General features: G+C 43.2%; 1 protein-coding gene across 4 annotated transcripts in view; it reads left to right on the forward strand.

Moving 5' to 3' along the window:
* The window catches only part of PPARD (peroxisome proliferator activated receptor delta), a 78818-nt gene extending 63875 nt beyond the window's left edge, over positions 1 to 14943 (forward strand). For 3 of the 4 annotated variants that reach the window (XM_054980722.1, XM_054980723.1, XM_054980724.1), the window contains 3 exons: positions 1197 to 1399; positions 6670 to 7120; positions 10547 to 14943. In XM_054980722.1, coding sequence (XP_054836697.1) covers positions 1197 to 1399; positions 6670 to 7120; positions 10547 to 10794 — 902 coding nt within the window. In that variant the 3' untranslated portion in view covers positions 10795 to 14943. The remainder of the gene's footprint in view (positions 1 to 1196; positions 1400 to 6669; positions 7121 to 10546) is intronic. The other variant, XM_054980725.1, reaches the window with a different exon arrangement.
* The last annotated feature ends 412 nt before the right edge of the window (positions 14944 to 15355 follow it).

Genomic DNA, 15355 nt, shown 5'->3' on the forward strand with positions numbered 1-15355 from the left:
AAGCACATGAAAAGGCTGGGCGGGCATCTTGCGCCTTTTGGAGCTTTGTTACATCTGTGGCTGGCCTGCATATGTGCAGTTCCCATGTCTGCCTGCACAGAAGAATGCTCAATGAACAACAGTTACAGGTAGGTGCAACCCTGTTTTTCTGTTAAAAGGTCCTGTTTAACTTTACTACTTGGTAGATGAGTTCATTAACTTTATGAAAGATGTGAGGTAATCTCTCCTTTTTAGACTTTGCGACTTTAGGATACAGCCTAGCACACAAATTCCAAATGCTGTTGATAGGGGCTGGAAAATATAACCCCAGTGGGCCATGCTTAACCACAAATAGAAAACAGGCTGAATAGTTTGATTGAAATGAATTCAATGTTTTATTAAGGCAGCCTCAATAATAGATGAATGAAATTACTAAGCAAATAAGAGAGATATTTAAAAAATACATGAGTACATAGACAGTGGGAAAAATCATAACAATAAATATCAAATGATTACATGGCAGTAAGATGTAGTTCCACCCCTACAATATCCTGCCTCCCTAATTTCCTCCAGCCCATCTAGTTAAAAAAACTAAGCAAATCCTTTTTTCCCCAAGTGACTCATAGCTACCTGTCCAGAAGATCAGTGGCTTTGGATTAAACAGTCAAGAGAGAGAAGAAAGAGGACAAAAACATTGTTTAAGTGGGACCAGGGTTGAAAAGAAGGGAAGGTACACTGAGAAGGCAGGCGATGTTGCTGTTAAAGAAGAAATGTTGCTAAGACTGATGCATCTCCATTTTGTAGCATTACTCCCTACCATTTTAGTTAGCACCTGGCCTGACTGCCTTTGCCAGATCTGGAATGGTCTGCCAGGTTTTATAGAATCTCTCAGCAAAAATTGAGGCGGGTGGGTAAAAGGAATATGAGGCTGGGAGTAACCACTCAGCGTGATTAAATGTGAACTCCTGAGACAATGACTGGCTCATCAAGGAGGTGAGCTATCCAGGACTTCAGAAGACTACTGGGAAGCAGACCCAACCCAGCACACCCAAGGCTTGAGCTGAATTCATTTTTATCCTCCATTTTTCCTTTCTCCACCTGTTGTATGTATATGTTATGAAAGATAGTAAAAGTATGATGATGATATTGTAAACATAATCACATCCAGTCTTGCTGGTCCACTAACCTCTAACATTGCCTACTTTATTATGCTGCAGCCATTCGTTTTGGCCGCATGCCAGAAGCTGAGAAAAGGAAGCTGGTGGCAGGACTGACAGCAAATGAAATCAGTTGCCAGAACCAGCAGGTGGCTGACCTGAAACTCTTTTCGAAGCACATCTACAATGCCTACCTTAAAAATTTCAACATGACCAAAAAGAAAGCACGAGGTATCCTGACTGGGAAAGCCAGCAGCACACCGGTGAGTGTTTCTGAGGGCTGAAAATGAAGGCGATCTTGCCAGGTCAGATCTCTCTTGTTTAATGTCATACAAGAGAGTTACTGCTGTGCAGAGGCAGCTAGAAAAAAGCTCAGCTAGCCCAAACTCATCAGATCGCGGAAGCTATGAAGAGTCACTCCGGCTTAGTACTTGGGTGAGAGACCACCAAGGAAGCCTGCAGCCCCTTACTTAGAGCAGGCGATGGCAAACCACCTCTGAATGTATCTTGCCTTGAAAACTGTATGGGATTACCATAAATTGGCTGCAGCTTGATGGCGCTTTCCACCACCATATCCAAGGTACCTTAACTAGTCATTTGATGTCACTCATACCAGCAGCTTGACATTTGATAGTGATGGTGGTTCCGGCTGTTGGTGGGTTCAGGCATCATCAGCAAGTGTGAAAAGATTGCACAATGTATATGGTCAAAATACTTTGCTTGCCCTTCACAAGGTTCAATCCTGAATGCCGAAACAGTTTTAATACTAGCGCAAGAGTGTTTCTCATGATCAGATGTTACTCTTGCCTTCAAAAGTTCTATCTGGTTTCTTAAAAGAACGGAACACACCAGAATGTTCGGGTGGGGGGGGGGATAAAAGTATGCTTATGAACCTGTACTTTCCGATCATGGTGTTTGCTGCTTGTTCTTGAGGCCCCTGAAAAGCTGTTCTGATTGGTCAGGAGACCTTTGAAAATGGCTTGGCATGTGGCAGTAGAGCTGCAGGTAGAGGGTGTGGTGGGCAGGACTCCTCCTTCCCTGCACTGCGGTGTAGAAGTTCAAGGCCTCACGTGGTTGCAGGGAGGAGGGAGATTTCCCCTTCCAGCTTCAGCCTCTGCATGCTACATTCCATGCCATTTCCGTTGGTCTCGTCATCTTCAGAAGTAACTTGGTGGGGTGTGTTCCAGGGGCTCTAGTCTGAAAGAGGAGATGCTAAAGATCCTTTGGTGAACTCTGTAGTTTTTATGATCCAAGCTTGGGTGTGATCAGAAATCTGATCTGACTGAATTTTTGAATCCATTCTTTTTTGAAAACCATTCTATTGGGGAGGATATTTAAATGTTTGCTGTGTTCACTTATCATATTTTGTAATTTGCCCTGAGTTTCCACGAGAAAGACAGGCTGTAAATGAAGTTTGTTGTTGTTAATTCAACCTGAATTTTTCTTCTCAAAGAACACATTTGGTTTGGTCATGCACAGGAAAAGTAGAGGTTTCTGTACACTTGAAAGACTCCTCAAATATGCAGAATATTACTTTCTAAATTATTTTTTAAAGGCCAACCCCCAGGCTACTGGATGAACACTAAGCATACTTTTTGCCCAGCAGAGTGTCAATTTCACAAATGCCAAAAAATTTTTTAAAAAGAGAAAGCAGAGGAAGGGGGAATTTGTCTGCTTAAGACCCTACATGTTCATTGTATTCTTAGAGGTGGGGCTAGAGTAGGGAACATATTCTCTGTTTGTTTTTTCTCATCACAAAGAATGAGAAAATATTTAATGAGGGGTTTTTTTTTGTTTTCCCAATTTCAGGTCTTGTGGGGAAGAAGGGCATTTCCCCCCTCTAGTCTCCAGATTTAAAAATAATGAATTGCCTTTCCACTTTGATGATTGGCACTTCCTTAACACTTTCTTTCATCTGTGTTGCCAAACAGCCTTTGTGTTAATTTCTCTATTTTTTTCTTTCTCTGTTCTCCAAGTTGTGCATTATCTGCCACAGGTAGTATTTCTGATATGTCGAGGCACCAAAATACCCAGCAGAATTGCCAGCATTGTTTTTCCTCTGCATTTTAGACTGTACTAGTTGGACACTGTTGCCTCAATAGCTGGATTCATTGGGGCAGAATCCATAATGGAACCTCCCTATTGGAAGGGGAAGAAGACACTTCAGACAAAAAGATAACAAACAGCAGTGGGGTTTGGAGCTAGAGAATAACATTTAGACTGCTTAATCAAAAAGAGTCCAGTAGCACCTTTAAGACTAACCAATTTTATTATAGCATAAGCTTTCGAGAATCAAGTTCTCTTCATCAGATGCCTGATCAAAACTGGGCAGATACAGAAGAGGAGGGGGAAAGAGAGAGAAAAGGGAGGGGTCATAAATCACAAGAAGGCAGAATGCAATTAGCATAGAGGCAATCAAAACATTCCTTTGCTTGGAAATGTAAACATCTCCTTTTGGTGTGCAGTCAGTTTGTAGCAGTGAAGGTGTCCAATTCCTATGTAGTATAAGCCTTCGGTAACCACAGCTCTCCCTGCCAGTTGCATCTGACAAAGAGAACTGTGGTCCCCGAAAGCCCACGCCAGGCGTCACTGGGCTCCCCCAGATCACGCCTCTGTAAAGAGAATCTGTTACCTGTGGTAATGTGATAACCATTCATAGTCTCTATTCAGTCCCCGCTTGACAGAGTCAAATTTGCATATGAATTTGACTCTGTCAAGCGGGGACTGAATAGAGACTATGAATGGTTATCACATTATCACAGGTAACAGATTCTCTTTACAGAGGCGTGATCTGGGGGAGCCCAGTGACGCCTGGCGTGGGCTTTCGGGGACCACAGTTCTCTTTGTCAGATGCAACTGGCAGGGAGAGCTGTGGTTACCGAAGGCTTATACTACATAGGAATTGGACACCTTCACTGCTACAAACTGACTGCACACCAAAAGGAGATGTTTACATTTCCAAGCAAAGGAATGTTTTGATTGCCTCTATGCTAATTGCATTCTGCCTTCTTGTGATTTATGACCCCTCCCTTTTCTCTCTCTTTCCCCCTCCTCTTCTGTATCTGCCCAGTTTTGATCAGGCATCTGATGAAGAGAACTTGATTCTCGAAAGCTTATGCTATAATAAAATTGGTTAGTCTTAAAGGTGCTACTGGACTCTTTTTGATTTTGCTACTACAGACTAACACGGCTAACTCCTCTGGATTTAGACTGCTTGCTGACTATTTGGAAAAGGAACAAATGGTACAGATATTTTCACCACCTACATGTGGATTCCATGTGTCAAGTTAGTTACGGACATTGACAAGCTCCTGGCATCTGTAAAGGCACTACTTGTGCACTGGATCCTTGCCCATCTTGGCTGCTAAAGTCATGTAAGGATCACATAAGTGAGCCCTTGTTGTTCATCACAATCAGTCACTAATTCAAGGCATCTTCCCATGACCACTCAAGAAAGTAGTTATTTGTCTACTACCTAATAAAAAAAATCCCTGGACAAAAATGACATGGCCGAATATTGTCCAGTCTCCAATCTGCCTTTTCAATACAAAATGATTGAGAAAGCAGTAGCAGACCAGCTCCAGGATTCCTTAGATAACTTTTGTGATCTTGGTCCTTTTCAGGCTGGTTTCAGGCTGGGTTATGGGATGGAGATGGCTCTGTTGAGGCAGAAGTGGCTATCAGGAGATGTACCTTGGACTCATTTAAATCATTCCTCATGGAACAGACTCCAAGGGAGACTGGCTATCTTTGGTGTGGGAACTAGGGCTCCGTGGAGCAATCTTATCCCCCATGTTATTCAACCTCTGTGTAAAACCTTTTGGTGAAATCATTCATATCTTGGGAAGTGGATGTCATCAATACACGGATGACACCCAGCTCTATATCTTGCTATGCAAGTTCCCAGGTGATGGGGTAGAGGTTTTAGATCACTGCATGGCTGTTGTGGTTAAATGACTGAAAGTGAATAAACTGGAACTGAATTCAGACAAGACAGAAGATGCTAGTCAGGAAAGCAGAGATCCTGAAGGGTATTGTTCTCCCCACGTTCAATGGGGTTCAATTGATCCTTTATGACAGCCTAGGGATCCAGTACTGGATCCAGCACTGCTGCTAGAGAAGCAAGTTAATGTAGCTGCAAAAAAGGCCTTCTTCCAACTCAGTCTAACCCAGAAGGCCCTCAACCTTGACACAGACGATCTGGTCACCTGGAACCATGCCGTGGTGAAATTGACAGTAGACTACTTCACCAAACTGGGAGAGTGCCGGTTTGGTGTAGTGGTTAAGAGTGCGGGATGAACCCCACTCCTCCACTTGTAGCCAATTGGGTGACCTTGGGTCAGTCACAGCTTCTAGGAGCTCTCTCAGCCCCACTCACCTCACAGGGTGATTGTTGTTGTGGGGATAATGATAACATACTTTGTAAACTGCTCTGAGTGGGTGTTCAGTCATCCTGAAGGGCAGTATATAAATTGAATATGATGATGATGATGATGATGATGATGATGATGATGATGATGATGCACTCGTCATAGGGTCAACTCAGAGACTCCAGTTAGTGTAAAATGTTGCAGCTCAGTTATTATCAGGAGCTAGGTGGAGCATGCATATTACTCCCATTCTACAGTCACTCCAGTGGCTTACCAGGCTCAGTTCAAGGTATTGGCTATCACATTACAAAGCCCTTCACGGCCTGGGTGCCTCATATCTATGGGACCACCTCTTTCCCTATGCTTTGCCATGTCAGCTTTGCTCATCTGAACAGAGCCATTGGCAGGTATTTCCCAGCATATGGGCAAAATCAACAACTGTCTGCACACATGCATTCTCTGTTCTGACCCCACACACACACACACCTTGTGAAATGGCCTGCCTGATGAGGTTAGGAAGGCTCCTGCTCTCCTAGCTTTCTGTAAACTATGCAAAACTGAATTATTCATGAGTGTTTTTTTTTACACAGGTAGGAGGGCTGTACTGTATCAAAATGATTCAGAGAGAAACTTTGGAAAAGGGATAGGGACTGCAGGCTAGAGTACTGTGTACTGACTGTTGTAACCTTTTCCATTGTTTATGGGATGTTCAGCTATAGTTCATATTGACTTACACTATGTAATTCATCTTGAGTCTTACTGAGAAACTGGACTATAAATAACATAAATTTTAAAAGTGTGCTGTATCAACATATCCAACAACATAACAACCTACTGTGTGCAAACACCTTATATCAAACAGTAACAAGTTTGTGTCTGGGTTTAACTATTCATAGGCTTGTAGATAGGATTGATAGAGAAGAACTTCAAGATTAATCAGTGATAACTAGGTTATCTTTGTTTTTGGAATGGCAGAAGGGTGTGTCTTGTATTCATAAAATTCCTGTAGCTGAAATTTTCATTTCATAGCATTATATCAGTAGAAAGGCCAGAAGCTGTTGATTGACTAGCAGCTCCAGAGACAGATGATACTGTCACTTCGCAGCTTTAGCTTGCTTCTTCACTTCAGGTTCATACATTTGTGCTTTCTCTTCTTTGTATAGCCATTTGTGATTCATGACATGGATACCTTGTGGCAAGCAGAAAAGGGTCTGGTGTGGAAACAGCTGGTAAATGGAATACCACCGTACAAGGAGATTGGTGTCCATGTGTTCTACCGCTGCCAGTGTACAACAGTTGAAACTGTGCGGGAGCTCACAGAATTTGCCAAGAGCATCCCTGGCTTCATCAGCCTTTATCTTAATGACCAAGTGACTCTGCTGAAATATGGAGTGCATGAGGCCATCTTTGCCATGCTTGCCTCCATCATGAACAAGGATGGACTCCTGGTGGCCAATGGGAATGGCTTTGTGACACGTGAGTTCCTTCGCAGCTTGCGCAAACCCTTCAATGAAATAATGGAACCCAAATTTGAGTTTGCTGTGAAGTTCAATGCCCTGGAATTGGATGATAGTGACCTCTCTCTGTTTGTAGCAGCTATTATCCTGTGTGGAGGTGAGACTGGGGAGTCATTGAGCTGGTGGGATATGGGAGGTGGTTGCTGGCAAAATTGCAGGCATTATAAAAACTTGCTGATGAGGACAGGGCCATGATAAAGCACAGTTAGTGTTCTTGGACAGAGATGGTTACGTTAGCTATTCCAACAGGATTAACATTTTTACAAACTTATTAAACATCTAGTACTTCGTACTTATTAGTAAGCATGCTGCTAAGTGCTCCCTGGAAGTGTTCCTCCTTTTACCCTGCTCCTGGATGCAGCATCTCAAATTCAGACATGCTTGTCTTCCCTACCATTCCTATGAAGCGGTGGACTGGGCCTGTATGTTAGCAGGTGGATTACTGGAGAGCTGTTCTTGCTTCCACTGCTTGCAAAAAGCATAATCAGTGTGACCAGCTGGCTCCTCCAACCCCCAGTTAGGGACCAGAGACTTGAGAACCCATAGGAGATACAGACTTTTTGACTATGTGAGAGAAACATGCTTACTGTTTTGTACTGCATGCTTGGTGGTTAAAGATCAAGGGGCGGGGCAGAGACTGGTAAGCCTGCTGAAAGTAGGTGGAAAAAGAGGGTGTTTACTGTGGCTAGGAAGCAGTAAACCCAAATATGGGAAAGGGAGAGGAGAAGTGATCTCCAAAGTATTTACCCAATCCGGTGCATACTTACTTGGGAGTAAGACTCATTCCGCCCTATTCAGTGAGGTCCTGTTGCATATTTACTTGGAAGCAGGTCCCTTGCCAGTAAAGATTGAGGCTTGTTTTAAAGTAAGCATGCACAGGATTCAGCTGTATCCTATTCATACTTTTGTTGGGGAGAAAGCCCCATTAAGTGCAGCAGGAGTTACTTCTAAGTAACAGTGCATAAGATCACACTCTAATATATACATATATAATATATATGTAGCCGTATATCTGTTTAATGGATTAATAAGCTATGCTGAGGCTAGGCACTAGAGATCAAGCCTTAGTGACCTGGAAGACTAGACAAATGGTTCTGCAGGGCCTGGGCCGTTTCCAGACGGCTTACCGCCCCCCGGAACATCGCGCCACGGTGCAGGGAAAACGCAAAATATTGCGTTCGCGATGTCGCGCGACGTCATGCAAAACTCGTGTGAGAAAACGCAATATTTCGCGTTTTCCCCGCACCGTGGCGCGACGTTCCGGGGGCCGGTAAGCCATCTGGAAACGGCCCTGGTCATGTAAACCAGCCTGAGCAGAATCCAGGTGGATTGTGAGATGCGCCTCCTCTGCAACACTCACTGAAGGGATCTAAGATGTCAGCAACATGATGAGAGGGGGGTTCACATCTCCTTTTGGGCCACCCTGCCAGGATTCAAGGTGTGGCCTGCAGAGGCACTTGCTCTGTACCCTCTTGGATTCCCAGGCAGTCGCAACACTGGTGCAAGCCCAAGCCACACTTGCAACCTCCTCCCATGTCACCCCTTCCTCTTCAGTTTGATGCCCCAAGCTGGGATGGGGAAGCAGCCTTGGGACTCTGTTGGAATATACTCTTGATGGTGCATGCAATGTCAAGCCATCTAGTGCTTCCAAGCAGTATTCAGAGGCAATCCCAAATAGAACAAGTAACAACATTCAATACCTGTGGTTATTAAGATGCTGTGAGGGAAACAAAGCGTGCAGCATTCACACCAGAAAGAATAGCTAAAGTATTGGTATCATTATGTTGCCTATCATTTTGTAACTTGCCTTAAGAAATTACCATTACCTGGATAGTCCTATGCCCTTTTATTTTGGTAGTCTTTGTCTATCAACCTGATTAGGAGCATGCTTCCCCCCCCCCCACTGCTATTCTAACTTTCCAATCCGCCTGTGCTCCCTAGAGCTCCCATTGGACTGCTGCCCCTATCCTTTAGAGTTCCAGGCATCTATATCTGAAAGCATACTTTGCTCAATATGCTTGCTTTTTCCTGTTAAGCTCATTCTTGTTTTCCCATTTTTGTCTCCTGCCGCTCTGGCTTCCTACAACTTTTTTTGGTTCTCAGTAAATGACAGATTCTGTACTTCAGAATCACTCCCCCCCCCTCAAATATATGATCCCACCCCTATTTTTTCTTATGATAATTGGGTGGCACTTGTAGGGGAAAACGTCTAGGAGAACATTTAATTCCTCCCCATGCTTGCTCATTCCCACCCAAAAATGTATTTTAATTGTGGCTTGTATAGTCCATCATTCCAATTAAAGTTCAAAAGGCGCAGGTAATAACCACCTCATTCCCTTTTCACTTAACCAGGCTCAGATCTGGCTGTGAGTTGGGAATAATTTGCTGTGCTGGGAATTTGCAGAGGAAAATTGCGCCATTTTCACACCGTTTATTTACCCCAGGTTCAATGCTGTTGAGGAGTTTTTTACATGCTTTCCCACAGCATTGTGATGAATTCATGCACTTCCTAAGGATTCCTAGGCTTTTCTCCAGTTGTTCTCAAACCTTCTCTTCTGCCAAATTTGGGAATGACTGCAGTAAAGGCAGGATGACTACCATGGGTAGGGAAACGTTGTGAAACCACCTTGGTAAGCATGGAAAGAGCTTCTCATTCTCCTCCTGCCTACCTACTCCTCCCTAGCATTAGCATTATGAAGAAAACATGGGGTGTGGGAGTCCTTTATTTCCCTTTTAGTGTGAAGTTTGACTTTTGGGGTGTGTATAAATGAAACTTTGAGCAATTTCCCCGTCCTCTACAGTAAGGGGAAAAAACCTATTTGCGCTTTTCAAAAGAAATTAAATACCTGGATAACTGTAGTAGTAGAAAAGGAGTAGCCATGCCACAAATGCTCACAATCATGGAAAGGGAGGAGGCATTGATATAGGATGCTATTCCACATTTTTTAATAGTGATCAAAGAGATTCTTCCATACAAGAGAAGAAGCTAAAATGTGGAAGAAGCCCTTCCCTCAATTAGTTTCTCTGTACCACAGTAACAGTAGGTTTAGCTCTAAAAATGCATTTCAGGTGACACAAACAACATGCAGAGTTTGAAATGCAGCTGTAAATCTGGCTTCCTGTATAGCCATAAATCAATTTTACTACTCAAAGCCATGACACAAGCTTTTTAAAACTGCCTTTCTGACTCTTTAAACCAACAGTGTGGGAAACACCCAAATGAGCTTAATGCAGCACAAGTCTTTATCATAGCCTGCTAGTTAGTTGCTGATTTCCATCCTCAGAGCCTGTTCATACAATTAGTAATATTCAAGGGTAATTTTTTTCCATAGACCATATCAGCCCAGGCTGAGTGTGGGTGTAAAAAGAATACTCCTCTGTATGAAAAGCTCTCTGCAGGATAGCATGCTGAGGATAAAAACTGGAAAAATGAAGAATTATCATGAACACTTTGTGTTCAGAGGGACAAATGTCTGGAAAATAATTTAAGTCCCATTGGTCTGTCTTTTTCTCTCTCTCTCAGACCGTCCTGGCTTGATGAACGTTAAGCAAGTAGAGGAGATTCAAGACAATATCCTTCAGGCCCTTGAGTTCCACCTGCAGGCCAATCACCCAGACACTCAATACCTCTTCCCTAAGCTGCTGCAGAAGATGGCTGACTTGCGGCAGCTGGTGACTGAGCATGCACAGCTGGTGCAGAAGATCAAAAAGACAGAAACAGAGACTTCCCTGCATCCTCTCTTGCAGGAAATCTATAAAGACATGTACTGAGGAGCCTATATTTATGAAAGGTTAAAGCCATGGAGTCCAGCAAAATGCTTTTGTACATTGGCCAACAAATCCCCTGTGTCTTCCGTTTCTTCTACTGGAAATGCTTTTTTATGATTGCTGCAAATACTGTACATAGGGGTGTATGGCATCAGATTTGGTATCTACTACATCATGGTAGGTCAGGGCTTCCGTTAATGTACACTAAGTGAAACTTAAGGCACATCATAAGCTAAATATATGTTGCAACAGCTTGGCTGTTACATTGTCCTGGAGCAGCTACTGTGTTTACACACACCTTGCAAATATGCTTGAACTGTGGGTTGGATTGTTCTTGTGGACGACGTGGATTATGTCCAGGCAACTGCCTGGCAGGTACATCAACAGAACTTGCATCAGATATCAGCTGTATATTTTTGTATTGCACTCTGAACTGTTATTTGGCCATAAGCCACAAATTCTAGGATGTGCAAAGAAAGGGTGCAAGTGTGCTTGTTTGTATACAAATTTTCCCAAAGAAACTTCCAAGTGTTTAAAGGTACGAACACTCCTTTTGAGGACAGCTTTGAAGGGGGAGGCATTTGCTCATCTCCTTCAGTGCACAAAAGCAGATGTGCTTTCTTCATGGAAGGCCATACCTCATGTCTTCCACACTGCAAACACTTTTTCTTCTTTTAGGTTTTTACAATGGCATTTTGTTGAAGCTCTTCATGGGCATCAGTGATCCTTGATCCATTTAAATTTACTCAAAAAGGACCCCCCCCCCGTTCCTTATACTATACTCCGAAGTTTATCAGATAATGGAACTGGGCTTGAAATAAAATGGGGAGGGGATTTTGCTCTCTGATGGTAGCTGATAAAAGTCCATTTGCTTCACTAATCTGAGCCAAAGTAGATTTAACACTCCCAGCAGCCTGGAAATAAGAATCCTTGAAAGCACTTGAGTGTCTTTCCATCCCCTCCCCCACCCTGAAACAGGGATTATAATGTGGATTCCACTCCTAAGAGGGGCAGCAGACTGGCCACTTTGAAATCAAAGTGACAAAAGGATGTTGGAGAAGACCGTGGTGTGTTTTTCTGTTTTGATGCTCCCTCCTGATACTCTCCAAGCTGTTCCTGAAAAAGAATTCTTGATCATGTGAATTGCAGCTGTGCCTTTCCCATACTGCATCATGTGCTGGCTTCACCCATTTCTGACTTCCAGTGCTGACAACAACCATCGCATAAGCAAACAGCATTTCAGTATCTCCCACTCAACATTTCCTCCCAAAATTGCCTTGAATGTTATTATTTCCCAAAGTCCAAGAGCAAATGACAGTATATTTTTATTCTCTCTTACTTTTCCAGGTTGGTCCTGCTTCAGTCTTTGGAATCTCACTCTGATACCTTTTACCATTGTTAAGACTTATGCTCAAAATGAATTTATTTGCCATGGGCGGGGGGTGGGGGGAGGAGGTAACACCCATTTTCCCTGTGTACCACAGTCTCGATCTGAATTTGGGTCCCCAAGCACCTGGGCATTGAGTTTACAGGGCAGAACTCCAGACACACATTTGATCCCAAGTCTTCTTGGTGACCATGTGTCCGTCACATGGACTTTTTAATGAGTGACTTGGACCATCTGTGGCCTGCTTGGTTTCTTCCATGTGTGACCTGTAGTCTGTTCCCAGAATTAATACCACCATATTAGACAGCATGGTGCTGGAAAATAGTTCAAGAGTATTAGTTCTGGGGTTTTCGTTCTGATCTGTGGCCCTAATCTGGTTTATTTCAATACTTTCTCAAATTGATTGCACACCATTGGAGGGGAAGAGAAATCAGTGTCTAAAAGAACTTTAAAAGAATAAGCAGAATGTAATGACATCACATGTACATAGTGGCAAACTTTGCAGTGTGAAAACATAAGTTGAACTCAAATTGTTTCACCACTTCTGACCAAATCATGGAGGGTTTTTTGTCTCCCCCTGCTCTGTTTTCCAGACAACAATTTTAGCATACATTTTATGGTTTAGTGTGGGTGGGGGAATAATAGTGAATTTTCAGCCTATTAACTGATGACTTTAGCAGGTAGGAATGCATATTTAAAGCATGCATCTTGGAGATTTGAGTTATACTCATCAGTATCTAGGGCTTGATCACAATCTTACAGCATTTATGTGCTATCTCCAGATTTCTCTTCTGGCCCGTCTCTTGTGACATAAGATGACCTTTCAGCAGTGCAGACAAAACTGCAAAGGTGAAACCGATTTGCACATCTTCTTGATGAGGTGAGACAGAATTATGCAAGGAAGATTCCTTACTCCACTCAGTTGCTTTACATGATTGCATATCCTTGGTTGGTCTCCTTTCAAGCTACTTTTCTTAGCATCAAACAAAGAATAGTTTTTTAATTGTAAGCAATTTTAATTGCTTTCTGATTTGGGTGAAATGCCTTACACACCAGGATAATTTATGGGTTTGCACTCTTCACAGGACCAGAGTTTATAAAGTGCTTTTTGCTGGCTGGTGGGCAGGGAGGGGGAAGAGGAGAAATGAATAAGTATGATTTACCTCCCAAGCTACTTTTGCCCTGTGGTGCAGAGTGGTAAGCTGCAGTACTGTAGTCCAAGCTCTGCTCACGACCTGAGTTAGATCCCGGCGGAAGCTGGGTTCAGGTAGCCGGCTCAAGGTTGACTCAGCCTTCCATCCTTCCGAGGTCGGTAAAATGAGTACCCAGTTTCCTGGGGAAGGCAATGGCAAACCACCCCGGAAAAAGTCTGCCAAGAAAATGTTGTGATGCGACATCCCCCCATGGGTCAGTAATGACTCGGTGCTTGCACAGGGGACAACCTTTACCTTTACCTCCCAAGCATATGGCTACTCACTGCCATAGAATTGCAGATGTCCTAACCAGAGGAAATCAATGAGTGGTCAGAGTCCCACCTAAGGTAGAGCTTCAGGATGCCGGTGTGAGAAGGGGACATTTTTGGAGACCAGATGAAAAAGTATATCTGCCGTGGATGGGGAAACAGAGATAATAAAACTTGTGAGCACACTGGGGTAGAGTGGGGGCACAGTGTGGGGGCTGAGGACAGGAGTGTTTCCTTCTACATCTCTTGCATTATTTTAGTATCGGATTCTCCACTGATATTTGCCCTGTGTCTTCCACTCCCCAGAGTAAATGTCTGGGGGGCGGGTAGAGTGATTGAGATCAAAACAACACAGCTGTTGCCTCCCCATACCACATCAAATCTGAATTTCTGTCTACAGTTTTTTTTACAGCATCAGATGCCTCAATGGATCTCCTGTTATGTCTAGTTTGACCCTTTATACAAGAATTTTTGATGCAGCAAGAAGTCTGAACCATTTTATATCGTGTCTGTCTCAAACACAAAACAAAGTAGAACAATGCTTGGAAATTTTTAACTTTCTCCTGGCAAACTTCATGTAGTCCCTGAGTTTATTGTTAGTAGAAAGTATGGCAAACTATTTCCCTGCCAGTTCCATTCTGGAAAGTTCTCAATGCAAATCCCATTCCTTATTGCTATTTTCACTACTCCAAGCTCCATAAAGGACATGGTATCCTTTATAGTCTTTAAACCATAGGGGATAGTTCCATTCATTCACTACCTAGACACAATGGCTAATAGGTGTAATTGGTTATGGTGTTGTCTTTTGCTAGTGCAGGGAAAGCAATCCTTGCAGTCTTCTTCCAGCTCTGCACTGATGTACTAGCTGGTACTTGACTTTCATGTGCCTCTGTTTCCAGATTGGAATAATGGGGATTGTGATGTTCCACCTCTATCACATGGGAATGATAAGAATCAGGCGGAATGTCTGTTAATAAACTGCTTTGAAGTCTTCATGTAGCAGGAACCACAGATGGGTATATATCAATGACAAGACTGATTTTGCAATTTTTTTAACTTCTGAGTACCTACCCTGGACCTTCACCCTGTGCCCTTGAAAGCTTCTTCACCCGGCACCTGGCTATCCCTCAAAAGATGCTGGATGTATATTTCCAGCCCTTGAGAAATGTGTGCTGGGGGGGGAGGGGGGATTGTAACCACCTTCAAACCCAAATGTATATTTTTTGCTAGAAATACAAACTCCCTAGTGTTTTTAATAATATAAATAGTGACTGACAACTTTAAATAAATATTTAAGAAACAATTACAATGTAGCATTTCTTTTACCCACTTCAGACTCTTACTGGGTCACCTTTGGGACCTTGAATTTGGTGGGAAAGCAGCAATAGAAATGATTTAAATAAAAATACATTTTATTTATTTACATTACCTATCTTTGTCTCCAATGAGAATCCAGTGCGGCTTACATCGTTCCTCCGTTTTGGTCTCACAACTCTTTGAGGCACATTAGTGTGTGTGTGTATGTCTCTCTCTCTCTCTCTCGCTCTCTCTCTCTCTCTCACTATACAGGTGGAGGCACTCCTACAGAGCAGCAGATATACTATCCCATGCCAGAGTCCCAGAACAAGTGTCCTTGCACCTCCAAGGTGCTTCAGCCTAATCCTGCAGTGACTGCTCCTTGGTCTGACTCTGCCACATCCAAGTGACACACAGAC

Source organism: Eublepharis macularius, chromosome 5, assembly GCF_028583425.1.
Source record: "Eublepharis macularius isolate TG4126 chromosome 5, MPM_Emac_v1.0, whole genome shotgun sequence".
NCBI lineage: Eukaryota > Metazoa > Chordata > Lepidosauria > Squamata > Eublepharidae > Eublepharis > Eublepharis macularius.